The 26,801-nt window shown below is 47.0% G+C and overlaps 4 protein-coding genes across 5 annotated transcripts; 2 read left to right on the plus strand and 2 right to left on the minus strand.

The window, feature by feature from the left end:
- The first annotated feature begins 965 nt into the window (after nt 1–965).
- LOC105694261 (ATP synthase subunit beta, mitochondrial) lies at nt 966–4,222 on the plus strand. The gene is made up of 7 exons (XM_012414753.2): nt 966–1,155; nt 1,923–2,135; nt 2,216–2,479; nt 2,572–2,915; nt 2,995–3,220; nt 3,306–3,535; nt 3,628–4,222. The coding sequence occupies exons 1-7, from the start codon at nt 1,047–1,049 to the stop codon at nt 3,799–3,801; spliced, it is 1,560 nt and encodes a 519-aa protein (XP_012270176.1). The 5' UTR covers nt 966–1,046; the 3' UTR covers nt 3,802–4,222.
- Nucleotides 4,223–4,265: 43 nt separating this feature from the next.
- LOC105694262 (non-structural maintenance of chromosomes element 4 homolog A) lies at nt 4,266–6,801 on the minus strand. Its single transcript, XM_023434236.1, is given in 8 exon segments — nt 4,266–4,397; nt 4,482–4,600; nt 4,674–5,003; nt 5,006–5,156; nt 5,226–5,356; nt 5,416–5,508; nt 5,613–5,727; nt 5,850–6,801. Coding segments are annotated over 7 exon segments (993 nt in total). The 5' UTR covers nt 5,722–5,727; nt 5,850–6,801; the 3' UTR covers nt 4,266–4,337.
- A 3,153-nt stretch (nt 6,802–9,954) lies between these two features.
- LOC105694240 (zinc finger CCCH domain-containing protein 13) lies at nt 9,955–23,515 on the plus strand. Its single transcript, XM_012414715.1, has 8 exons — nt 9,955–10,284; nt 14,853–14,899; nt 15,954–16,105; nt 17,130–17,345; nt 19,339–19,994; nt 20,104–20,294; nt 20,370–20,523; nt 20,609–23,515. The coding sequence occupies exons 2-8, from the start codon at nt 14,863–14,865 to the stop codon at nt 22,407–22,409; spliced, it is 3,207 nt and encodes a 1,068-aa protein (XP_012270138.1). The 5' UTR covers nt 9,955–10,284; nt 14,853–14,862; the 3' UTR covers nt 22,410–23,515.
- On the minus strand, nt 23,405–26,658 carry LOC105694241 (transmembrane protein 18). Of its 2 annotated transcripts, none has more exons than XM_012414716.2 (5): nt 26,596–26,658; nt 25,714–25,831; nt 25,579–25,633; nt 25,409–25,502; nt 23,405–25,323 (listed from the first exon to the last, which is right to left on the minus strand). In XM_012414716.2, the coding sequence occupies exons 1-5, from the start codon at nt 26,656–26,658 to the stop codon at nt 25,186–25,188; spliced, it is 468 nt and encodes a 155-aa protein (XP_012270139.1). In that variant the 3' UTR covers nt 23,405–25,185. The 2 variants fall into 2 exon arrangements, with proteins under 2 accessions (XP_012270139.1, XP_012270140.1); XM_012414717.2 differs by lacking the exon at nt 26,596–26,658 and adding an exon at nt 25,973–26,201.
- Between the last annotated feature and the right edge of the window lie 143 nt (nt 26,659–26,801).

Here is a 26,801-nt window from a genome sequence, read left to right on the forward strand (position 1 = left end):
TCGCCTATGATTTTTACATTTCCCTACTAGCGTTATCGAGCGTTGGTCAAGCGTTTTCGAACGTTATCGATCGTTTTACGAGTGTTTTTGAACGTTTTCGAGCGTTTTCGCGCGTTTTTCAAGTGTTTCCGAGCCTTATCGCAGGCCGTACAGTGCCGTTGAGTGTTGTTAAGTGCAGTAGAGTGCCGGAGAGTTGCCGGAGAGTGCCGGAGAGTGCCGGAGAGTTTCCGCAGAGTGCCGGAGAGTGCCGTATAGTGCCGGAGAGTTGCCGGAGAGTGCCGGAGAGTGCCGGAGAGTGCCGGAGAGTTTCCACGAGCGTTCTTCCCTTACCATCAAAAGCGAGCAGTATCGGTTAGCGTAGGTAAGCTACCACCGTCAACTGCCGCATGGTATTACCATCACGAGTACGTGAGCCGCCAACGGCGACTGGTAGATGGTACCGCCATGGTGAGTGCGCGAGCTCCTATCAGAAATTCGTTGCGCCGCCCTTGGGGGCAAAAAACGGTGAAAGCTAACGTACGAAACCAGAGGGCAGCACAAGATGCGATCGCACGATCCTGCCCGTGAGAAATCTCCCAACTCATCTCCGTAACTATTACGGTCCAACTAAAATGTTCACTGTAAATAATTCGTAGGAAACATTTATGCTAAAAGTTAGTTAAGATAAGGAAAGCACAGAGTTGGATGAGTAAAATACTCTGAGTAATTTTCATTAATTCTACTCCATAAGTGCACGAATCGCTCACATTCTTCACCGAGGGCAGCACAGACCTCGCGACCCTGCTCGTGAGTAATCTCCCAACTCATCTCTGTAGATAATTTCATTGGTTTAGGGTATACGATGGCGCTGAGATGCGAACAGAGCTGTGAAGTTGGTAGTTGGAACTATATATGTATATGATTAATGGCGATGGTCATTTCTATGCTCAACCAATGGGAGAACAGGGTCAGAAGTCCGCGCATGTGCACTGGTCGAACCTCGGCCACAGAAGAACGAGCAGGTTCCGGCGACTCGTCCACGGTCGTCTCTTCTCACTTGTCCGCCCATGATGTTGAGTGCCGTGTCGAAGGCAGCCGCTGGGGCCCTGCGGGTCGCCAAACCCGGTCTCCTGCAAAACGAACTCCCGAAAATCGCGAGCCTCGCCTCAATTAACCGTAAGTAAGAAAGATTTCTCGCGAAATCCAACTTGAAGCCGACCGCGAGCCCACCTACTGTGCGCGACTTCACCGTCCCATATCGAAATTCCGGTACATTCATTGTCGACCGATCTCGACAAGATCTGACAATATTCGCGGAATTGGTCGATTGACAGCCTATTTGTCATACATCAGGCTTTTTTGTCAAGAAAATCACCGTTTTGGTGATTATATAATCCGTAATATTCGACCCGGTCAGTGGTGGGTCTATCGAACCAAGATGGCGGCTCATGGCAGCCATTGAGGTCACTTCGAGATAAAACCCCGAATTTTGGCAGTTCCACACAAACTGACAGTTTAATCGGGACTCTAGATCCATTACCCGACTGTTGTTTCGTTTAATTTGGAAACTGTGAATCTCCCTGGTATTTAGTTGTCTCTTTTTGCGCACTTCTAAGCATGTCGGCTGTCGGCAGAAAAATCGATCGTGGACCCCGGTCGAGGGTTTCCTTCATTGAGAAAATGACTTTATTAGTAATTTAAAAGGTTTGGGAGGTCGAAGTTAGTTTCTGGTATCCTACTATTGCAGTTTTTATTCATAAATTGCATTTTATTGGGCGACACCATTCCTGCAGTTCTTATGTAATCTGCCAACCGCATTATTATCTAACAGGACAAAAAGCAGAAAATATGAGAAGGTGCTGTCAATGTTTTTGAAATATAGTCCTCTTTCATTTCTGAAACTCTTTTATGGTTTATTCATTGATGATCTTATGTGTTCATAGATCGTGAATATGCTAAGGCAGCAGCTGCTCCGAAGGCTGGCACGGCTCAGGGAAAAGTCGTGGCTGTCATTGGTGCCGTCGTCGACGTACAATTCGACAATGAATTGCCACCCATCCTTAATGCCTTGGAGGTCCAGAACAGAAGCCCCAGATTAGTTCTGGAGGTTGCACAGCATCTTGGAGAGAATACCGTGCGCACCATTGCCATGGATGGTACGAATAGGCATCGATTTAACATTTTCATCCTTTTGACGTTCGCTAATCATTTTTATTATCAAAAATAATTATTACAGGTACCGAGGGTCTAGTGAGAGGGCAGTCCGTCCTCGACTCTGGCTACCCGATCCGTATTCCAGTCGGAGCTGAGACTTTGGGAAGAATCATCAATGTCATCGGTGAACCCATTGACGAACGTGGTCCCATCCCTACCGACAAGTTGGCTCCTATCCACGCAGATGCTCCTGAGTTCGTTGAAATGTCTGTCGAGCAGGAGATTCTGGTGACTGGCATTAAGGTCGTCGATCTTCTGGCTCCTTATGCCAAGGGTGGAAAAATTGGTAAGACTTGATTGATTTTCGATATCGACATTGACCTTTGAGAAGATTCAATGTTTATATCATGGAGAAATTAATTTATATTGTTACGTTAGGTCTGTTTGGTGGTGCTGGTGTCGGCAAAACTGTACTGATTATGGAGCTGATCAACAACGTAGCCAAAGCTCATGGTGGTTACTCCGTGTTTGCCGGTGTTGGAGAGAGAACTCGAGAGGGTAACGATCTTTACCATGAGATGATCGAGTCCGGAGTCATCTCCTTGAAAGACAAGACTTCCAAGGTAGCGTTGGTATATGGACAAATGAACGAGCCTCCTGGTGCCCGTGCCCGAGTCGCTTTGACCGGTCTCACCGTCGCTGAGTACTTCCGTGACCAGGAAGGACAGGATGTGTTGCTTTTCATCGACAACATTTTCAGGTTCACTCAGGCTGGTTCTGAGGTGCGTCTTTGAGATGAAATGATGTGATTAATTATTGGCATTAAGCTTCAAGTTTCAAACGACATTGGAATTTATTTAGGTATCGGCTCTGCTGGGTCGTATTCCATCTGCTGTCGGTTACCAACCGACTTTGGCCACTGACATGGGTACCATGCAGGAAAGAATTACAACCACCAAGAAGGGTTCCATCACTTCGGTACAGGCCATCTACGTGCCTGCCGATGACTTGACAGATCCTGCTCCTGCTACCACTTTCGCTCACTTGGATGCCACCACTGTGTTGTCGAGAGCGATTGCTGAGCTGGGTAATTTTTATTCTTATTCTGCACCTTCCTAAGCTCATTATCGTCATGAAATTCAACTGACACATATTTTTCGGTTTGATGGCAGGTATTTACCCAGCTGTCGATCCTCTCGACTCGACGTCGCGTATTATGGACCCTAACATCATCGGGACAGAGCATTACAACATTGCTCGAGGTGTACAGAAAATCCTGCAGGACTACAAATCGCTCCAGGATATTATTGCCATCCTGGGTATGGACGAGTTGTCCGAGGAGGACAAGCTCACTGTAGCACGAGCACGTAAAATCCAGAGGTTCTTGTCTCAGCCATTCCAGGTGGGTCTAAAGTTTCAGAGAATCTGAAGTGTTCATCCTACTTCCTTAGTTCGTTAGAAAGAACTAATGATTCCATATCGTCCTTGTTACAGGTCGCTGAGGTCTTCACCGGTCATGCAGGCAAACTCGTACCACTGGCGGAGACCATCAAGGGATTCCAGAAAATCCTTGCAGGAGAGTACGACCATTTGCCCGAGGTGGCGTTCTACATGGTTGGACCCATCGAAGAGGTTGTGGCGAAGGCCGAGACGCTAGCGAAGCAATAAGTCCAAAGTGTCACAGTCATCGATAACGAAGATTAATTCACATCCAAGATGGGCCCACCGGAGCACTGTGTTCTCACAATGCGATCAGTTCGATCTCCGGTCGAGGATGATTATTATACAATGCCAAACGTCTTCCCTCGGAGTGTCGAAAGGGTCCTCTTGTCTCTTTTTGTTAAAAGAAAAAGCAAAGGCATCGTTGTTACCTTGCCAAAGCAAGGATCACTCGCATGTATGTATCATACGCATTAGCAAACTGATACACATTTAATCCACCATAGAAATCCGATGTCTCGAATGGGTCTTTGAAATCATTCTTCATTGACAAGGTCGCGATGGCTAATGCTGCCACGACAAAATATGCACGGCGCAGCCCTTATTGTATGTTAGTACAAAAAAATCGAATAAAAGCGTAAAAAAATGAGATTGGTGCATGAAATAAGGTGAACATTAAGGTTAGAAAAACGGTGGAAATGTATTTCTTAACAATCTGTTCGAAAATACTGCTTCAGATAGTAACACTAAATGTATACAAGGTTTCATGTGTTGTGGTTGAAGGCTATCATTGGCTCTTTTAATCTGTATGCATTCTTTATAGTCTGAAATGTAGATGTCAGGTTTAACGGTACATATTCAACTTCGGAAAATTACACTATCGATGAATTTCTACTTTGAGAATTTACCTTCCATTGGCTCATATTCATGGAAATTATGTTTTGAAAATTGGCCTGGTTCCCAGATTGTTTGACCTGTGCCACCATCTCTTTACTACATGGCTCTATCGTTGGTAAACCAGCACTGTCTGTAATGTCAATTCAGTTACCATGTGAATTCCTCAGCCTCGATGAGATGTAATTTGTTGCAGGCAATATTACCAAAGGATATCTTCAGGAGTCCATCTCGTACTAAAAATGATACATGCAGCAAGTTCTCTATAGTCTTTCCAAAGTCATCAGGATTTAAGATCAGTCGATAAAGATCCAGTGGTTTTTTATGCTGCTTGTGGTAAATAACGATGAGTTTCCTGATCTTCTCAACAGTGTGCTCGATGCTTTCTTCTTCCTTTTCAACCACTGCCACGATTTCAGGTCTTTTCGTGGCAGCCAAGGCATCCCGGTGTGTAATTCTTCGTCGAACTATTTCTTTCTCCTCTTCTGGTACCGGTACGTCTGCATTAAGGAATACTTTGAACGTAAATTGTGCTTAAATAAATTGATAGCAAAGGATTTAACAAAAGACAAACCTGCAAGACCAGTGAAGTACGGTGTTCGCGCAAAATATTTGGTAATTTCATGTTCTATGGCTGTCCAGTTGGGTTCGTCATTTATAGTGTCAGGCAATACCTTTACATGGTGTAACTGCAAAAAACTTGTTATAAGTCATTCCTTTTAGTTGGTTCAAGCACACGACTCCATTCTTGTTTTTACCAGTTTCTGTCCAAATTCTATGAGATCGTACATCCCTATATTTGTAGTTAGCGTAGTGGAGCAACGATTTATTACGACCGATGATAGAGACATCATTTCAGAATCTAAAAGTACTTCCCCTTGTGAGGTAGCTGTAAAAGAAATGAGTCGTCAACTTTTTCTTACGTTAATTTTACAGTGTACAACATACCCTTTTCATTGATTGTGACTTCATGATTAATGGTGTCAGCTTCGGACATTATATTCTCCAGATTGTCGATGGTATTATTTGACACATTGTCCTCTGTAAAGTAGAACAAGCATGTCTTTCAGCTATCGAAGGAAGGATTATTGAAAAGTTTAAAGTATTTAAAAACAAATACAGGTCGTTCCAAAGTATGAACTTACGGAGACCCTGTGCCCAAGACAGTGCATTTCTCAGGACTTCCTTTCGCATCTGTGGTGATCGGAGGGTCTCCGAAGTATGATTTACACTAACTTCTTCTGCTTCCATCATCTTGTCCTACGACAAATTAAATCACTTTATTTATAAAACGTCGAGTTAACTTCCCCTATGAAGTTAAACAATTTTTTCAACGAATATTCCTTTTCACACCACTAACAATATATTAAACATCTACTCACCTTAATTTAATTAAAACAATATGCGCAAAAATGCTTTATCCCTTTGCTAATACAATTTATGTTCGGTTATGTCCGACATTGCTTACGCGGGAAATACATAATTTATTAATTGCAATTAACTAGACTATTCTAAAAAATATAGAATATATACTAATCACGTTAACAGAATCTCTTTTCATATTAAAAGTTAACTATAAATTCTTAACGAAAACACTGATTGAGGTTAGTTTAGGGAAATTGTAAACAGCATCAACAAGAGATCTGACATGTGCGCCATCTTTGAGCGAACCTCTCAGACTTTTCGCTAAGAGTTTTACAAGTATGCTCTCAGATGGCGTCACGCTCGGCTTTAATCATTGTCCGTACGATTTAATTGTAATTCATGACCACTCTCTTAGCTTCTATCATGAGTTTCGTTAAGCCGAACTAAGCGGAGAATAAGATAGCAGGTATTTATATGTAGAGATACACGTTGTCGTAAGGGTTTAGAAGAACGATACGAAAAACCGTTGGCTTTATGTATCACATTGGGAAAGGGTGAGGAAATCGTTGCCGAGTAAATTCGGACGGGCTGTGGGACGAAATTTCATTGGGTCCGGATAGGTGGAATCGAAGGCTGGCAATTTCTTGGCACGATTGGGCAATAGAAAGTGAGTGGCCGGCTCGCCGATCGGCCGTCCACCGAGAGCGCTCGCCGCGTGAACGTTCCACGGTGAACTTTTCCACGTAGACCTTGCGTTATGCCAGAACCGTCCATACATCCCCAAGAAGTGGCTGAACATTCCCTAGGACGGCCTAGTTCCTTTCTTCCGTCCTCATTCTCGACCCTTCTCCGATGCGATTACCTCGGAAAACCCTTTCCCAGAGTTCACAATTCACCCTGTTAAAAAAGATATTATAATTTTTTAATACATTTGTTGGAAGTTTCATTCATACATGGTATATTAAGTATAAATGTATGCTAATTCACTTTTAGGACATTAAATGTATGATTCTACTACAACCTTAGGTACTGAAAGTGCATGAATTTTATGAATACTTTTAACGGTGCACAATCTCGCCCTTTTTTTCCAGTAACATTGCAATATAGAAACGCGTTTATTTAAAATTCGCTCCGTTAGGAATCGTATTTTTAATGCACCTGTCTGGAAACTCATGTTCTATACAGGGGAATTTCTAATGTTAGACAAAGTCAGGCTTTACCCTTCGAGTTAAAATAATGGCTCGATTTAGGTAACATACGAGAACGACGTCGAGGAATAACCGGGAGTGGCGTTTACGGCGTAACGTAGCGTTAGGTCGCTCGAAATTGCCGCTACCGGGGCAACAATAATCCCGGACGAGGCGGAATCGTTTCCCGAACTGTCCGGGCCCGTCGTTACGTTGCCTTCCGGGAAAATAAGGACGTTAAAAGCGTGCCGTCCGTCGCTCTAATATCCCTAGAAAGTTTTCTGCTCGATTTCCGTCCCCTCGATTTTACCCGGTGATCCGTTACGTCAACCCGGCGTAAACCTGGGACCCGGAATCAAAGTAACGCACCGAGGATCTCGTTTCCGCTCGGCGCCATCTTGGATCTTCCGGTGGCGTCCCTCGACGTTCCCCCGGCGATACAGTTGGCAATTTCCGCGAGGCGTTTCAATTATACGGTTATACGATGTTAAATAATCGAAAACAGTTTCCACCTACAAAAGAAACTTCAACTTTATTCTGAAATCTCGCTTACCACGCGTTGAAATCACTCGACTCACCTAGAAGACAGATCATGATGTGGTGTTTTTGAGGATGTTGCGGACATAATAACGTTTATCATAATTGAAAGAGTGGAATAAATGTGTGCCTTGACTTAATAATTACGGTTATGAGGATAAATTGTCGAAAACAGTTATGATCTTCGAAGGGAACTCAAACTTTAGACTGAAATCTGACTAACCACGCATTGAAGTCACTCGACTCGCCGAGAAGACAGATCATGGTGTCACGTTTTTGAGGATGTTGCGGACATAATAATGTTTATCAACATTGAAAGTGTAGAATAAATGTATGCCTTAACCTAACAATACGCGTACGAAGCATCGAGGGACGCGTCCTGGGAAAGTTTCGAGTCGGATACTATCAAAATGTGAAAAATAGCGTGCGATCATTTCGTAGGCCTTGGTCGTGGCGAAACCCGTGGAAAAAGGAAGGTCCCTCCACAAAGAGTCTACGGCCCCCAAGGTTTCAGGATGGGCTTTAATTCGAGGTAGAAGGGAAGACAGGGGAGCAGGATGCGCAGAAAAATCTCGAGGCCTTGGCCACGCGGGAGAGGAAAAAGGAAAAGGACCAGGCGTCCTTAGCGAAGGACGATGCTCCTGTCTCGGATTTATGCAGAAAAATCTCTGCATCCTCCTCGCCGATGGACCTCTCGATATTAACCGATAAAGGCGGCCACGTCGATCGGCTCTCCTTTTTCTCATTTTTCTTTCATCCCCTTTTCGCGTTCCTTTCTACGATTCTCAAGCCCCGGTAAACACGATCGCATACGTGACCGTGTCTTGCACGTATTCACTTTCACGGCGCACGGGCCTCCGTGTGGCTGTCTGGAAGACTATGGAGCAGCGGTGCTATAAATACACGCACGGGTGCAAACAAGCTCGTCTTCGGCGCCGCCATGGCCATTGTCCGCGTTGTTAGGGCCAGCGTTGTCCGGTGTTTTTCTGGGAGCCTCCTGGGGCCGGATTCTCCGAGGTCGGTGATAGTCGGTGTCTTCGCTTTTTTTCTTGTCACCGGTTGGCGCGTGCGTCCTTTGTCGAGAGGCTCCACGTTCTACTTTCACTTCGGTCTTCGATAGGGTTCTCGTTTAGGTTAGATTCTCATCAGGCGAGTCGTCGCGTGATTCGATCAGGGCTACCGGCGCCGCCATCTTGTTTTCCCAAACGATTTCCCAGGCCCCCCTGCGGCCGCCATATTGTTTCTCACAGTTGCGAAGAAAATCCTAGAAAATTGTAGAAAATCGTAGAAAATCATGGAAAAACTCTAGATGCAACTGACGCGACGCCTCTCTCTTCAGATGACATTTCCACGCAGTAGGCGTCGGGTTTAATGCGTTTCGCATTCTAAGGAACACCCTGGGGGTGTCGCGGTTCATTCGGTCGCGGACAATCGAGGCGCGTTGCTGTGGCGAGTCCAGGCTCGCGGCCTAACCTAACCTAACTTCCAGTCGTATTCCGCGCCCACACAAAGACCGGCGGACCTTAAAGATCGAGCGGGATACCGCCGTTCACTTCGGATCGATGGCAAAACGCAAGACACACCGGCAATGAGAGCTCGCACCTGTTCGCATTGTTTCCCGCCTCGGACGCGTTTTTCATTCCTCGAGAGGGATTCCTCTCGGATTTCGCGAGCGATTCCCCACGCCAATGGCGAAGACGAATCAAACGAGCTTTCGCAGCATCCGAGGGAACTATCTAACGAACAATCAAGCCAGAATGTGAATAAACAACGATAAGGCAGAGGGGAGGAAGGGTGCTGACGCTTTATTGTTTTAACGTATCGAAATTGTTAATACAGTTTATCAATTTACTTACATCTTGCATCTTTACATCTTAACAGTTTATCAATTTAAATTTATGTACCAGAATAAACCCTTGATCTAGTAAAATCCGAAGTATCGAGTTAGCCCGTTAGTTTGGACCGCACGAATATTACACAATTATTATTGTATTTTATTAAGAGAGCGATTGAAAAACTGTCCCAGGTTGCGAATAACGAAGGAACCACATTATTAATCGTTAGTGTTACTTTTTGCTTCTTGAAGTGAATCTTTTTTACCGATATACAATGTATGCAGGTGTATATTTAATGCGAGTTTCCTGATAATGGGGCACGTACCTTGTGGGATAACCTAATAGGAGACAACCGATCCCATGTCGCGGCTTCATTTGGAGCGAATTCCCTCGAGGTAAATAACGCCCTCAAGTTCTCCAGTTGTCCAGGCGGCGCCAATGCGTCCCCACCATGCGCCGCGGTGTAGAAAGCTCACCAGACGGCGACGTCTGTTACTACTCCCGGTGTCTTCCACTTCCACCTCACGGTCTCTCAGTCTGGGCCGAACGGCCGATATCGTGCGTGCGGTACCTCCGGCTATCGTCTCATCGTCGCGACTTTTCCTCACCTTCGACCGACCTCGCGGATTATATATAGATATATAAATATATATATATATAAATAGTATATATAGTATATATAGTATATATAGTATATATAATACCATACCGTACATTTTGGCCGTGGCTATCGGTGCCGAGTGCTCCCCAGTGCCAGAGGGTGGTGCTGCACGTGGCGCAAAGTGGAACCCCCGCGTCGGCCTCGAGTCGCGAGATTCTCGTCGAAAAAGGGCTTTCATGAGGACGAAGGCTTTCGGGAGGACCAAGAAGGAATAGGCGCAGCCTTGGGAAAGGTATGTTTCCTTCAATTTATCGAGCATCGATCATGGGACCTGGTTAAGAAGAGGGTGGAGGGATGGTAATTTGGTTTGGGACCCTGCGGCAAGATGGCGGCGGACCCCGGGGATTCCTTCGGGGAGTGGAATTTCGAGAAATTGTATTTCCACGAGGAAAAACCGCTGAAATACCCGTTTATATCCCATGCGCACATGGCATGTATTCCTTAGGGAGAGATTTAGATGTATTCTTTGTACGTTGGTAATTAGAAATGACTTTTTCTTTGGTTTCGAGTGGAAAGCAAGATGGCGGCTATGTGGAGAGCCTCGCGGTAGTCGAAATGGTGTTGCAACGAGTTATATGGCCTGTTATTAGTCTCGAGGACTAAAAAGCATGGATCGTATCGCGAGTGGACTCGCTATGGGTTTATAAGATATTCGTGGGGGAAGGAAAGAATGCGCGGAGCCGCTGATACCAAACGACGCGTGCAAAGAGAAATTCTTAGGCGGGACAGAATTCTCTACCGCTCGGGTATGATCCCAACTAATGTGTAATAGGTTCGTTAGTGGGCTGGTTTCTTTGGGGCGATTTCGAAAAACCGGCGCGCTCGGAGAGAGAGCAACTTAAATGGCCTATCTAGGGATTCCGTAATGAATTTCGGTGATTACTGCTATTATTTCGACCAGTGTCAAGAGGCGTGAGTTGCAAACCGGAGGCGTCGGAAAGTCCTCACTTGCGCCAGCGGGCCACGTGATCGGCAGGACTTACTTTTGCTCCGTGAAAGAGTGAAACCGCTTCGAGAATTTACGTTTGCCCGCTTGCCACGGGAGCACGGGTTCCTTTCCTTTCCGGGAAGAAAATTTCGACTCGGTCGACTCCGCCTCACACATGGAAATATCTGCTCGAGATATAGCTTGAGGAATAAGCTTCCGCCATTTTTAACGCAAAGTAACGTAATTAAAACCGCGGGGACTTATTCCTCAACCTAATAGTACACACGTGGAATTTTTCAGGAAACAATACTTAGAGATGGGTACAACCGTGTTAAGGGATCAGGAAACTCGGTAGAGCCTCGCATCATATACATACAAGTGTGGCGAACGTTTGCCCGGTTTATGATTTTAGTATCTAGAACTTCGATTCGTGTGTTCGAAATATTTATAATAATATTTTTAATAGTATGGAACGGGACGAGGTTTCAGGAATAGCGACGTTTTTAGCCTTGGCGCACAGTATGGAGACGTGGAACGTCTGGGGACTAGGATCTGGTGTTTTTTTGCGACGTTGTCATAAACGTTTGATTCGATTCTATTAACTTCTGCGATTTCAAAGCGAAAGAGCGAAATGCGAGGGTTTACGCTCGTATAAATGCAGGTTTATCGACGGCTTAACGACCTTGCATCGAGTTACGACTTATGGAGGGTGGAATGTTGCAACGGTGTTGCAGCATCTCGAGTACGACGCCATGTGAAATATCACGTGAGAAGTCCCTAGAGAAGCCGGCGTCACACATTTAAGGAGCGCGCTCGTTATTAGATCTCTCCGAACGTCGCCATTGCAAATGTGGGGCGGCGCATGATGGGAAACGGAATTAAATCAGAAGTTGACGAAGGTTCGCCGTGGTTCCGATATGTTCCTTCGGTTATTAAAATGCTCGGCGAGCCGGATGCTGCAATTGGTTGCAACTACTTTCCAAAGAAAGTGCGCCGCCTCCACCGGGCGCCCTGTTGGCCAATGTAGCCGTGACTTCCGGTGAACTTTAGCGGTCACAGGTGACCGTTAGTTGTGTCGTAACTCGGTGTAACGTGACGTAACTAACAGTTACGGTTCCCGGTGGTATTAAAACTTAAGAATCTCGGCTGGGGTACCTTAAAAAGGAAAGCCCAAGGCGCTTTTCGCATTGACCGTTCCTTTTTAACGGTACTTTCTATACGACACGATGTTTGGCTCTTCCTGTTGGACATTTTTTATATGCATCTTCTTATCTTCCCGTTTTCACGTGACACTACACTCGGGACGGGATAAATACATAACCTCCAAACATTTCTGCGATTTATTCGGAGAGTAATACAGAAGTAGTAAGTACATAACCAAGAAACACTTCCGCGATTTATTCGGGGAGTAATGCAAATGTAGAGAACGTATGGGGTGACATTTGTGCGAAACGCTTGCAGCCATCCGTCACGTGACCGGGGAAAAGATTCAAGGCCGATACTCGTTCCCGAGAGGTGTCGGCAGCAGGATTAACCGTCCGATTATCGTCACGCGTGGACTTCTTGCTCGTTGGGCGGAAGGACCCTTTCTCCTGGACCGACGCACTGTACTGGTTGCTCGTGAGGTTCCACTTCTGCGCCAATCCGCGCCGGCGGTCCAGGGGAAATGAATTAGCCCGGTCCCCGGCGGGTGGCGCTGATCGCGGGGCGCACCGACTGTTACGTGATCTTACATTTATATAACACCCACGTTATCCTTGCATTATGGCCGGCAATGGTGACAGCACGGAGAAAGTTCCCAACCGTTCCCATATGCTCAGCCACCGTGTAACATTGTGCTAGCCCAACTTGCGAAAATCCGAAGATCAAATAGTGACCGTCAATGTCGCCCTGGGTGGGGAGATTCACATGAAATTGATAAGATCGAAAAAAAATTCCTATGAGTTCTACCAACGGGATTTTACAGATGGCGCCGATTTTCTGCTCCGTCGAGAAAGGCAGAGAGGGGGGGTAAAAAGCTGCATGGAGTCTCGAGCCAAGTGCATTTCTGAGAAATCCGTGGTATCGAAATTTCTAGCTCGGAGGTATAAAATGATTTTGAAAAATATCTTCTAAGGGGAAAGAGGAGAGGAACAGGCTAGATAGGGTTTCATCGAGGATGGGGAGGTAAATACCTCCGTGAAAGGATAATAATTGGACATTGGGCTATTATCTCGAGCACTTATCCCTCCTCACAATGGAATCGAGAATCGCGCGGATCACTTCCCGATTAGTCCGCGAATTACTGGTCGGATGGAGCTCGGTAATCGCAAAGATCGCTCCTTCATATTTGGTAACCGGTCGTAGTTCTGAGACAGGGGAATTGAATCACGGCTCGTCCGTAACTGGTTATCTCCTTCGAGTCACCCTCGACCCATACGTATCGACGAGATGGGCGATCGGTAATTCAGAAATAAATGCCATCCGCGGTATTTAATGCTGACTGCAATGGTCTGTGCCAATAACTATAGTTAATAACGGCAATCGAGAAGGGAATAGAGGATTTTCCCGGTCTTCCTGTTGCGAAACCTGCTCGTTGGAATTCTTTTTCCGAGCTTCGAGTCGTATTAACGTTTCCATGGCGACGCGTGGCGTCCTCTGGCTGCGCACGCTCTAATTATCAGCTCTTTTCACCGGTCGGATTTAAAGATAGAGAATGTGCCAATCTCCTCCTACCTCCTTTAATTCAAATAATTCGTCGCAGAAATAGATTCGAGCTGGTTCGACGATTAATTTTCCGGCATTACAGGGAAATCGTGACTGCACGCTGTCGCGGGTTTGTAAATCCCCCCCCGAAGTCCAACCGTTTCCTAACCTCCCCGAGGCCAGTTTTCCCTGCATATCCTGCGTAATATCGAGACGCGCCAAAAAAGTGACGAGCTCGTCGTTACACGATTTTATTACGCCCATACAACAACGAGTGCACCGGTTCTCGGTCGTCCTGTTACAGGAGTTAAGCAACGGTGGGCGCGGTCGGCACAATATGGCAGCCGTTACTTTCGATTTTTCTTCCGACCTTTCCCTAACCGGCTCGAATTTTTCCCCATCGGACGTTATCCACTCTAAAATTAATTACAGGCTCCCCCACGCGACTCGGTTTAGGTGCGCGTTTACTCTGCCGATTTTTTGCCGTCTACCATTTGCCAGGAGTTATGCCGATTCGCGATAATATGCGCAAAACGTGCTCCGAGGAAAATTATCGGGACACCCTGTGGATAACGTGCGGATGGAAGTAAAGCAGGATAGATAACTCTATTGCCACCTTTAAGACTGCCCTAGAGGCGGCGTCACTTTGAACGGGACGCCGACGCCGGTTTAATTAGTTATAAATGTTTATAGCGTCGTTTGGCCGTCGAAAGTAAGTTCTCGTCGGATCACCAAAGTTAAGCAACGTTGGGTGCGGTTAGCACTGTGGTGGTGTGAATACTCAGGGAAAACTCCTAGACAACCACGTATGCAAGTGTGTGTATTTGGCGCGAAACTCTACCGAATTACCTGACGTAGCAACGATCATGCATGAGTTTGTACTAATAGGTTATGTTTCCCGAATTACCGCTCGCGGCGCTTCGTCGGTCGACCACTACGGGGCGCCACTGGTGTCGTCGCGTTATGCAAAGCGCGCGCGAATCGTTTTGAGGTGAAATCGGGGGCTTTTCTCTTACGTCGATTTTTTTGCCGGTGCGTCGGCGTGGCAGCTCCGAGTGTCTTTTTCTCTCGGAGAAATCGACAATTGCGATCGGGCTCCGATAATTAGGCGCAATCGCGATAGATCGGATCCCGATCGTTCACCTCTGGCTCGACGATTTACGCTTTTCTTACTTCTTTTGTTCCAGAGGCTTCATCATGAGAGAGACGAGATGGCATCTTCTCGCGCTCTATGGTGAGTGATCAAATTAAAGCGTAATATAAGAACGCCATTTAAATTAAATTTAAGTCCATTGCACCGGCCCTTCGATTCCTGGATTCTAGTAATCGGCATTCCAGCCGTGTGTCGATTCATGGCTTATAAATGTATATCGGCGCATTGTGCCGACAGTTAGGTCGGGAATAATAAGAAGCTTCTTCCTTTGTTAACGGCCGGTCGTTGGCTGAAGAAACGAAGGAAGTGGTTGGTAAATGGCGATCTCAGAGATTGGCTGACTTCTTCAGCCAGTTAAATTTCTTTTGTCCAGCTTTATATCGGCGACTTTTAGGACTGAAAGTATTTCTATCATTTCTATCTTGACATTTTTACGACACACTTTTACTAATTCATTTTTCTTTACGTACTTGTCGGTAAAAGGGTACGTGAAGGTTTCCCCACCCCTTAGGAAACAGAACAATCGAACAATGTGTTCTTTCTATGCTCGTGGTTTACAAGATTCGATCACGCCCTGACATTTAAAATCGTTTGACCGAGATTCCTTTTATTCCGGGCGTTCCTTCGCGATCTTAAGGTCTTCGAAGGGGCGTTCGTCAAGATGGCGTAGGCCGCGGTGTTCGCGCGCGCCTTTGAGAAAATGGCGTGGGCGATCGTCAGTTCTTTAACGGGCATACACGCGAATTTCGTAAGATTCCCCTCGTCGAGTGAACGAGAATGCCGCAAACCGCAAGTCCGTACTTACGATCGTTTAAGCGTTACGACTGAAACACTTATGAAAACCGCGAAAATGGCGGACATGACACCTCGCCTAGGTGGGTCGCTTCGAAACGTCTGAAACCTGGTTTATGGTTTCGTCCTAACCCAAACTTAATTCTTTACTGTAAGAAATTTATAGAGAGCGTTTATGCTTCTCTTAACTCTTACAGTATAAACGCTTCCCATGAATTTCTTGCACAATTAAGGTAGGGCTAAATTAGGGTAGGAAGCATGAACCAGGCTTAACGGCGAAGGAATAAAATGACGTTTTCGGGCGTAACAAATTAGTATTTAGTGTCTGTTCTTTATTTTTTAGGAATTCTTCTGGCCACGGCAGTGTCGGCGGCGTTAAAGAACACCCGGCCAAAATTCAAAATCGCGACTACGTCGACGACGACGACTCCAGCGCCGTCGACGGCGGCTTCGGGAAGCTCTGACGCCGAAGGACACGACGAGGGAGATGCGGCGGTTGGTAATTCGTTCTGTAGTCCCAGGATCCTTTCGACGTTAATATAGATCGTTTGAGAAAAGAATGAAAGAGAGAGGGATAAAATTGATAATGAGTAGCGCGAACATGGAGGCGTGATTTATCACGCGATAAAAATAAGTAGGACATGTCGCACTTGACCCGAATTAACGGAAGCTCTCTCGAGACGATCGCTAGGGACCAAGTGAGGAGATCCTGGAGACACGTACCAGAGTAAATAATGATCGTCTTTACCGATCTCCTTGATCCTTGACATTCCCGTGTCACTTGTACAAGGATCCTTGAAGAAAGCCTCTGATTTTTCAGTCTATAAATAAATACCCAGAATAAATTGTGCGTCCTTCCCTAGTGGATGCGTTTTAATGTATGGAAATGTAAACCAGAGATCGTACCGATCGGTAAATCTAGAGATGAAGTGCAATCCTGGTAATTTTATAGGAAAAATTAAATTGATGATCGGTGAGGAAATCGAATGGTTATGTGTCTTTAATTAACAACAGAGAAAAGTGAAGGGCTGTCAAAGGCTAGTGGAGAAGGATGTTATTGATAATTAACGGCGATAAATGGCGAGAAGAATTGCACGTGGATATACCGGTCGTTAGAGGGCAATCTGGTGGGGGGGAAAAACCTAAACGGATCCTCATTGAATGTGCATTTCTTGAAATGGCTGGCGAGTAAATGGACGCTGATGAAATGACTGCACAACGTTCAAGGCGATTTCGTTGTGTGGGAGGTTCGCACGTTAACGTAACAGTAATATCTACCGGTGCATCTTTATCTAAAGAACAGGTCCTCGGGGGTACTGTCAGTCACTCTTCGTGTAATGGAGGTTCGCCTTAATGCACAGATGATGCTCGTTGCGCCATTCTGTAGTTTCTAAACTTCTGTTCTGCGCGCTAACCCGTCACCGAAGGTGCTACCGTTGCATGCGTAAACTTTCTACGGTAGACCACATTTCCAATGCAATTAGTTTTACGGTTTAATGAAAAGCATCCCTCTTTCCAGGTGACGACGGTTTCCAGCGAGACGAACGCCACCACCGGGCACACCTTAACAGGGATTCCCCAGATAGACTACATTTGGGACCCGAATTTACCCCGTGAACTCAACGGGTATAATTTGAGCGACTATCCCTTCTATAACAGCATACCCGAAGACATAGACTTCAAATGCGACGGCCTTCACGATGGTTTCTATGCCAGCGTGCCTCACAAGTGTCAGGTTAGTTCCTCTACGTGTCCGCAGATGGCGCCATCGCGTGGTTTAAGCTCAAAGCGATTCCACCGCGAAGTTAACTTCCAGAATCGAATCATAAATCAGGCGAGAAGTGAAAGTCTTTGCGAAAATTGACTTAGAGACGCCTGGTCAATTGACACGACAGGTGTTAACGAATGATCTCCCGAGGGATTCTTCCGAAACCAGGATTAAACGATGACGGCTCGACGGGTTATGAAATGGAACCCCTCTTGCGAAATTTTGTCGGACGATGTCCATCGACTTGAAATCCCGAGTTTCCACATTTGTTTCCTCCTCTCTGTCGCGGATTCGCTCAGTAAATCGAATTTGGTTCCACTGGAATGTGTAAACGGAGGGAAAAGTTACGGAGAGTTGCGCAAGGTCGGTTTTCGAGCGAAGACACTCGCCGGGTGTTCCGTTCCAGCGTTCCGGGTCTAATCCGCGATGCGGAACGCTGGAATAGGATTCCCTTTCGTGGTGACAAAGAAACCGATGCAAATCGCTCGATTCTTGTCGTAGCCGGGCCGAAAGCGATCGTGCCGTTCTCACGGATCTCGCGGGTGCATAATTATGCGAAAGAGTTGGCGCAAAAACGGCCCAGCTTCTCGAAGAATCGCGAGGTGAAGAAACGTTCGGTGAAGCGGGCGGCCATTTTGGTGCTCACCGGGTTTCTAACGTTTACAGGAATCGAGGGCACTCAATCGTGCGAAACCACGATACAGTGAGCACTGAAAATATTTACTCATAAATACACTCATAAAATATCTTCTTCTGTTCATCAATGGAAATAATTCGGCAAAACTATTAACGACGTGGACAATTAATAGCCAAGACTGGGAGACTTTCAGTGGAAGAGCGGTCGGCTCTCGGAATTAGGATTTCTTGGGAGAAATTGCGCCACGGAACGGCCCTGACCGTTTCGTGGGCTAAATGAGAAATTGCAAGATCTTCAGCACGATTGCGATAAATCGTTCCCGCGGTATTATTGGTATCGCGGCCTAGGAGGAGCATCGGAACTTGACGGTCCATTGTCATGCAAATCCGAGGCCTCGGTGGCGATCACTTCCGGCTGCGTCCGGGACGATTCCGAAACCGGAAATCCCGGGGATAGTGCTTTCGTCTGTTGCTAGATTTCCTCTAACAATGCTCAAATAACGAGCGAATCCAGTGCTTGGTAGTACCAGCTACTGTTTCCACGGGGATAATTATCTGGCGCAACGCCACCAAACGAAATCGCCCTTTGGCTATTTCTTTTTTCTTCATGGCGAACGGGCCGTTGTCGTAATTCGGGTAATTCCAGTCGAGCAAAATGGCGATTGCAGCCAATGCATCGGCTACCGTAGATATCACGCATCTCGAAAATGTCGACCGCGCCTCTATAGCCCAGGGAAGAATTTGTTTGCGATCGCAGTGAAAGCCGGGGAATCCTGTCTGACAATTTGGACGGTCGATTTTTTCCTGGCGTGGAAATGGCGCCGCTCGCGGCGCGAAAGGACCGCGAGGACGTGCTCTGAATATCTCCAGATGATTCCTCGAGATAATTCCGAGGCCGGCGAATAGTCGGCGCAGTTGAAGTACTAGCTCGTGCAGCCCGAAGCAATTATTCCCGGCTTGTGCACTGCGACGGCGTGAAAGCCGACGAGGCATGCTCGGTGAAAAGAGTGTTGGTAACCCTGCTCGTTTCGCCGGGCGGAAACTCGATCGGACTTCTTCCGGGCTGGCGAACATCGCCGGAGATCCGTCGCCTCCGATTTTGCTCCCCGAGGGCCAGTCACTAGATCGCTGAGAATTATTGCTCGATTTCTAAAGGAGCTCATCCGCCTTCCGTGTCCTCAGGACAAGACGGACCATTATCGTCCATCTTCTCCGAGAACTACTTGGAAGAGAACGTTTTTCTACGCCTATTAACCTTATTATAAATTATATCCCTGGTTGATTCTGTCAGTAGTCACGAGACTCGATGTTCACTCTTCCACAGGTGTACCACCACTGCCTCTACGGGACCCGGTACGACTTCCTCTGCGCCAACTTCACGGCGTTCGACCAGAAGACGTTCATCTGCCACTTCGTCTCTGAGGTCGACTGCATCAACTCGAAGAAGTACTGGCACCGGAATGATGCTCTCTACAAGGCGGCGACTACAACCACAACGAGTACCACGACGTCCTCTACGAGTACCACGATAGCTCCAAGTGTGGCGCCACCGACGCGGTCTCCGCCTAGAGATAGAGACAGAGATTCCTCAAGAAGACGCAGGCCCTTCAGAAGGCGGCCAGCGTACGATTACTACGAGGAAGACTATTACGACGAGGAGTACGATAGAGACCGTCCAAGGGGTTACGACAGAAGAGAAGATTACGAATACGAGGACAGGAAATACAGGAGGGACCGAGATAGAGACAGAGATAGGGATTTCCGGGAGCGGGAACCACCTAGGCCTCTTAGGGAGAGAGAGGACAGGGACAGGGAGAGATTCTCTTCGAGGGCCAACAGAAGGGATCCCCTTCGGAGAGATCCTCCCGAGGACGAACCCAGGTCCAGAGGTAGAGATCAGGATCCTAAGTTCAGAGACCCCGAAGAGGACCTCGACGACCGCTGGCACTCGGAAACCAGACCTAGAAATTCGGATAAGAGGTTGGTCTCTTCAACTACTCAAGGATAACAGATAAAAAGTTAATCTAATGTCTCGGATCGGTGACGAACGCTTCCAGAAAAAAAAAATATATGGAGACCTCTTTTGCAGGTACAGGGAGGAGTATGAAGACAAGGAGCCACCGATTGCATCTGCAGGGGTTGAAGGTCTAGTTAAACCTGCTGCACCCAGTTCCTCGGTTTACTCCAGGCCTCGAGCTCCACCGAAGATTCGCAGACCTGTACCTCTCTCGGAGCAGGACAGATTCGCCTATAAAGCAACTTCCGCTCAGCCAGTACTTGGTAATGTCGGTAATGGACCTCAGGCAGGGGTTTTGTTAAAGACTCGACCAATGAGGGACTACAAACATTTTCCAGACGAACCTCGAAGAAGACCCGCCGAGGTTCCGGAGGACGACTACTACGAGGACGAGGTCGACGAGGTGAGGCCCAGAAGACCCATGAGAAGAAGACCTTCCTACAGGGAGAGGGATTTTTACGAGCGAGATCGGGACCGGGATCGGCCGTTTCGGTAATGAGTCTCGAAGTTCAATTTGTTCTCATTACATATGCGCATAAAATTAGGGGGAGGAAATTTTGCAACTATTTGATTTCAGACCTAGGTATAGAGAAGAGGACGAGGAAGCTAGGCCCAGGAAGTACCCTGAACGTCCAAGGGACCGGTACCACGATAGGGACAGAGGAAGGGATCGATCCCTAGATCGTGGAAAGGACAGATCTCCAGAGAGGAGCCTAGATCGCGAGAGAGACCATACCCTGGGCAGAGCTCAAAGCACCGAAAAACCGGAAAAATCCCCCAGGATCCAAGACAGGGAGAGAGAACCTGATCGTCTAAGGTCTTCTTCAAGGTCCAAGGAACCGACCGACGCAGCCGAACACCCTAAGAGACCGAGCATTTATGACAGAACCACTGAAAGGGCTCTCGAGAGTACAAGCGAAACTCAACCAGTTCCTGTCGAGCATCATGGAGCGGATACTGAAAGGACCGTCGAAAGGGTCGCTGAAAGACCTGTAGAGAGAGTAGTAGACCGCCCTGTAGAAAGGCCAGAGAAGCCGATAGAAAGACCCCAGGAACGCCCTGTAGATCGACCCGAAAGACCACTTCATTCCGATCGACCAGGTCGACCAGCTCAACGACCAGAGTCTCATTACCCAAATCGCCATACAGAGGAAAGAGAAGAGGAAGAGGAGCTTCCTCATCCCGCGAGGGACCACCAGGAAGAGAAAATCCCTAGACCGACTCAACACCCAGAATCCCAGGTGGGTAACAGAGAAGAGGAATACGCGCATCGGCAGACCCCATCAGGAGACGAGTACTCTTCGGAATATTACGACGACCTGGCCGAGGAGGATCCACCAGCGCCGCCTCCAAGGACTGCGGTCAGAGTGGTGAAGAGACCCTTCCTTCCTTCCCGAGGAGGAAATCCTCACCCTAGAGGTCTGTCCCCAGTAGGTACGAAGGCCCCAGGTCGAGGAACTGCCACATACAAGTCCGAAGAAGAGAAATCCCTAGGCAGAGTCCCGGCTCGCGAGCCTGCCAAGTCCGACTACCTCGAAGAGGACCCTGAAGAAGAGGTGGATCCCCCTCGGGACTCGAAGAACAGGCCACTGGACGGAAAGCAGCTCTACGACGCATACAAGGTGATCCAGACTGACATGCAGCAGAAGCACCGAGGGGAGGATGCGGAACAGAGTGGAAACAGACCTGCAGCTAGAAGGCCCCTAGACCTGCAGTCGGAAAGAGCCCAAGAAGAGGAGGAAGTGCAGCAATCAGAGACTCCAGGATCCGGACGAGGAGCCCCTGGTCAGCGCAGACCCGAAGAAGAGAAGCCCGCTGCAAAATGGCCGAGCTACATGGTGGAAGAGAGGCAGTCCGAGGAGGATGTGCAGAGGAGTCAGGGTCCTCGAAACTCAAGGCCCCAGGCCACGGAGCCCAGCCTCTACAGTGCTACGTTCAAGACCGAAGAGGGCCCTGAGCAGCCCAGCGGGCCAGGCAGTCTTAAAGTCAAGCAGAGAATCAACGAGGTCACGCATCCTCTTCAGGACATCCCCGAAAGCGAGTACGACGTAACTCTAAACGACGCTCTCACGCCTACCCTGAACCAGGAGACCAGTCTTCCCAGTGGGTTCGTTCTACCGCTGCATCGGCAGCTGGGCAGGGATCCGGTGTTGCAGTCATCTGAAAACAACTATCAAGTCTCCCAACCCCTGGGTCAGCAACAACAACAGCAGCACCAACAGGACAAGCCGTTCGTCCCCAGTCCGCAGTTCGTGCCCTCAGGCGTCGGCGGTGATCGCTCCAGGACGGTCTACTTCAGGACCCCGGAGACCATCCACATAGGGGGATCCCAGTACCGACAACAACGCGGTCCCTGGCATGACTACACCGGATATTGATCTTGGTACTTCCGACCCATCGTACCTCTCCAGGTAAAGACCGTTCACCGCGACAATGGTGTCGTTGTGTACGATGGAAAGGCATTCTTCACGCCCGCCACGGTACATTCGAATGGCGGCAGAGCAGCGATCGCTTTGGGATTCCCATTGTTGGGTCCTTCAGGTTCCACCTCGGTGGGAATTCCCAGCGACATTGTCAAACATTTGTCGAACATCCAGACTGGGTAGCGACACTCGCCATGTTGGGAACACGAGGTTCTATAAAATTCCACGAAGTGACGAGCAGAAAGTGCGAGACCAGGACCAAAACCTCACCATAATTGCAAGACAAAGACCAAGACTACGGTCTTGCACTTGCTCGTCACTAATCCCTAGAAAACCCTAAGTGTCGCTTTTTCCTCTATGGGATCTCCCTTCGCGAATGTTTAAGGGATTCCCCCAGCTCTCGAGTGTCCTCGTATATCTTTTCTCGAGCAGGGCTCATTTTTCTTAGGATGTTCGACGCAGGACGGAGGTTGCATCGCCATGCAGCATCTTCTGCCGAGTACAGTTGGGTAATCTGGATCTTCCGGTGTAAACTTCATCTAAGTTTAAGGTACCGATACTCCTCCCCCTGCTTTGGGGACTTTGTAAATACGCACCGAGCTTCGATCGACGATGCTATATCGAGAGAAAGAGATATATATATATATATAGATATACCATAACATACATATGTATACATACATACGTGTGGCATGTAACCATGTATCCCCTTCGTAATGAGATTACTTCTCGGCCCGTCTCTTCAACGTTGCCGAGATCCTGGCCCAGGTCGGGCACAGTTTGCATTGGAATCTTCTTCACCTACGACTTCGCGTGTCAATTTGCAAGACAGCCATTAGGGCACCTCGGGCGCCTGTAAATTATGTTGATAATAAATATTACAATTACGATAAGAAACATAGCGTTTGCGCGGATTAATGATCCTTCGGATAGACATCGACGTACGAAGATCACGTTCAAATCCGTCATTTATTTAACTGTACACAAACGCGTGCTTAAAATTAGAAACACAACGTTCCAGGGCCGGGAAATAACGGGACGAAATAAATATCTATCCTGCACCCTCTTTTCCGATAACTACCTAAGATGTCGCGCATCGGAGGAAGAAATGCAGCTCGCGGTGATGTAATTGATACGCTCAATTGGAAACGGCTCCGACATTAACTAGGCAACGTTAACATGTCCTTTGGGCGACTATCTTCGATATTAAATCCCATAGTTAACATGTCGAATTACAAGTTCGCCCCTCGAGATGAGTAAGATATATGTAAGATACTTAGAAGCATTAGTTAGAAATAATTCTGCATCGAGGCGAGTAGACCCTCGTTATGAAATGTCCGATCTCCATGAAATCGAGCCGAGACGACGTCGTGATGAAATGTCAAGTAAAATCTACAATTTAAATCGGCCTAGCCAGCGTATATACCTCTCAGAGATTTCACGAGAATCGGCCATTTAGTTGCAAATGTTGAGCCGAGTCGAGATGTTTACCTGACCCCGCCAAATTGAGGAACGTAAGAACAGTCACTCTTTACATAAACGAGGACCTAAAATACGTTCTGCATGCAAAGTCGGGACACGAGTTACCTTTTGATTTCGTACGGGAATACTTTATCGCTACAACGTACAGAGGTAATTCGGAGCCGCGTTTTCGGATTAACCAGTACATTCCTAAACGCACATCTCTTGGCACTCGATGGTGCACTTACTTCCGAGTAAAGAGTTTAATCGAGGCAGGATTTCCTTCTCAATATTTTTCAATCGTTCGAGGAGAGGTTTAGGAATGCACCGACACAAAAAGAATCGGCTGCTTCGGACCACTCCGCATGAAAAGAAAAAAAAATAAAGAGTACGGGTCAAACGCATTAGACACGTGTATACTTTTATCGCGCGGTTAGTGTTAAAAGCCGGCAAGACGACGCGCCTAGATTTAACGCAATAATGTAAATATTTGAATGAGGTGTAAGCGATATTGCGACGCCAGGCGAACCGGTCGGTCGTAAGACTTCTTTGATCCGATGTCGCAATCAGACTAGGTCGGATCTCGAAGCCCTTCAAATTACAGGTTCGCAATACATACGAAGGAACATGGTCGCATAAGTACTTAATCGTTACGGTCGCCCGCTCTCGTTAAGTCAAGGACGAGGCTTTAAACGAGAGCGAGAAAGAAAGCCGCAGGAATGTTTAACAAATGACAATCTTGGAGTTGCTGACGAATCAAAATTCTTTTCGGGGAAGGCAATCCGTGTCGTCAGACTCTAAATAAAGGCAAGACCGAGTTCTTCCGAGTGCGAGGTCACTCAGGGAATTAAACGTTACAAGAGCCAGAGTGGTAAACGGGCCGTATTGTCGTAATGCCTAATCAGATCATTTTTCCGCGCCTTTCTTTCATTGTAAACCCCTTTAGCTTCCGTACCGCAAAGCTGCGCATCCGGTAAAAAAAATATACAATGCTTAGTGCTACGGGATCTGCAACTGCGATCCAAAGCCCCGTCGGTCTCTCCGTGTTAATTGTCGCCGCAGATTGAATGTACAGGCTGAATATACAAGGTTCATCCATAAATAGGCCGCTCCCGGAAGCTAGACTTTGTATTCCGACGAGTCGCCGGAGTCTCCTTTTCGGCTACGAAGGACAATCGCAGCTGGTCGCCTCAAGATCAGCAAATGACGATTATGCGTTTATGAAACGTATATCAAATTCGCAGTGACTAGATTCCATGAAATTCATCCATTATTCCTGCTTTTGCCTGTTAGACTTGCCGTTGGCACTGTTCGCTTCTCCTTCCAGTTTTCTGTTCTTTGCCTGCTCTCGGAGCTGGGCTTTCTTCAAGCTGGTCATTAACTGGCTCGACTGATATAGCCAACTTGCCTGAGATAAGAAATGTATATTTGTAATAATCTTTATAACCATATGGAACAATAATGAAAGGGGACGAGTCGAGGAAAACACTTACCACCATAATCATGCAGTTGATTAAAATTGGCACCGAAAAGACGACCGATATGAATAGCCCCTTTGAATCGAAATACTGCTGCCTCGAGAAGACCCTAAAAATAAAATGCAAAGATAATAAAATATTATAGGAATGCTTTGTTACATGAAATATAAGGACCAGGATCTTACATCCAATTTGTGGCTGCAACTTCATTGATCGTCTCCGAGAAGTAGACCAAGAGTACTAGAATAATGAAACATTTAATTATAATCGTTAATTGAACACAGCGATTCCATAATTTAAAATAATGAAGTAATCCATACAGAGAGCAAGGAAAAGAATGATTTGAAAATTTGCATGATTCCTCGTCATAACGGCTGTCATGGTGACGGCAATGTGAAACGTTAACAGAATCGCAAGCCATGGGTCTCTCCACTCGATCTGAAACAAGGCAAGAATCAGCAACTTAACTTTCTCAAGCCGTTTGTTATTTCCAAATAATGTCCCGAGCACAAATGAGACATATAAGAACAAACTATTAGATTCCTTTCCTTTTCAAAATAACTCAAAAGCTATGCTCACTGGTAACACAATGTACATCTACGGTACATTTCTACACACTCCATCAATAAAGTGTTAATAATAACTATCCTTGACCATGAGAAGAGTTGGCAGTAATCATCACTGCTTCCAACGACCGAAACAACGAAGCGGTTCAAGTAATTTCTTTCCCAGTTGCAAGTGGTGGTGCATTAATTTCATCGCAAACTTTACTTTCTTGCATTGTTTCTTCAACCACTGCCGTTCCGAAACGTTACCTTGAGCGAAATTGACGTCACCACTACATTTGCATACGTGATGAATCGGTGGTACTCTCGTAGGAAGATGATTACGGAGCGTGGTGGTACACGCTCTGAATTGAACACATACCAGTAACATCGTTAATACATTGCATAATTTAGCCCTGCGCTCTATCATGCCACCGTTTAACCACATTGTGAAACCGGTGCAAATGCAGCGGCCGTCAGGAAAGTAGCGTCTCTTTTCCGTGAATTTCCTAATGATCTTGGAACCGGCCGGTGACAATCGCCGATAAATCCGTGGATTCTCCGCTTCGCCTCGCCACCGCTTTCCTAACCTCACCAGCAATATTAGCAAGTTATAAACGAGTAGCAACGTCGAAGGGAATTAGCCTCGAAACTTACGCTTTGCAGGAAGGGCCAGACGCCGTCGATCGCGTCGGTCGCGACGAATCCTGGCTCCGGCATTATTTCTTACTGACTTGCGTTCTCCCGGATTAAGCCAGACGAGGCGTGTCTCTCGACGACGATATCGCGTCGCGCTTTCCACACATATGGATGTGTGTACACACAACAAAAATGCGACTCGCAATCGCCTCTGTGTGCGATGC

The sequence above is a fragment of the Orussus abietinus genome, unplaced genomic scaffold (genome assembly GCF_000612105.2).
Source record: "Orussus abietinus isolate OABI.00-Male unplaced genomic scaffold, Oabi_2.0 scaffold6, whole genome shotgun sequence".
In the NCBI taxonomy this organism is placed as follows: domain Eukaryota; kingdom Metazoa; phylum Arthropoda; class Insecta; order Hymenoptera; family Orussidae; genus Orussus; species Orussus abietinus.

Coding starts and splice junctions, on each gene's coding strand:
- LOC105694261 (XM_012414753.2), top strand. CDS start 1,047: ATGATGTTGAGTGCCGTGTCGAAGGCAGCCGCTGGGGCCCTGCGGGTC. Junction 2,136..2,215: donor GCGCACCATTGCCATGGATG/GTACGAATAGGC, acceptor TAATTATTACAG/GTACCGAGGGTCTAGTGAGA. Junction 3,536..3,627: donor TCTTGTCTCAGCCATTCCAG/GTGGGTCTAAAG, acceptor TCCTTGTTACAG/GTCGCTGAGGTCTTCACCGG.
- LOC105694240 (XM_012414715.1), top strand. CDS start 14,863: ATGAGAGAGACGAGATGGCATCTTCTCGCGCTCTATG. Junction 19,995..20,103: donor CCTAGAAATTCGGATAAGAG/GTTGGTCTCTTC, acceptor CCTCTTTTGCAG/GTACAGGGAGGAGTATGAAG. Junction 20,295..20,369: donor TTCCGCTCAGCCAGTACTTG/GTAATGTCGGTA, acceptor AACATTTTCCAG/ACGAACCTCGAAGAAGACCC.
- LOC105694241 (XM_012414716.2), bottom strand. CDS start 26,658: ATGCCGGAGCCAGGATTCGTCGCGACCGACGCGATCGACGGCGTCTGG. Junction 25,634..25,713: donor CATTCTTTTCCTTGCTCTCT/GTATGGATTACT, acceptor TCATTATTCTAG/TACTCTTGGTCTACTTCTCG. Junction 25,324..25,408: donor TCAACTGCATGATTATGGTG/GTAAGTGTTTTC, acceptor TTCTTATCTCAG/GCAAGTTGGCTATATCAGTC.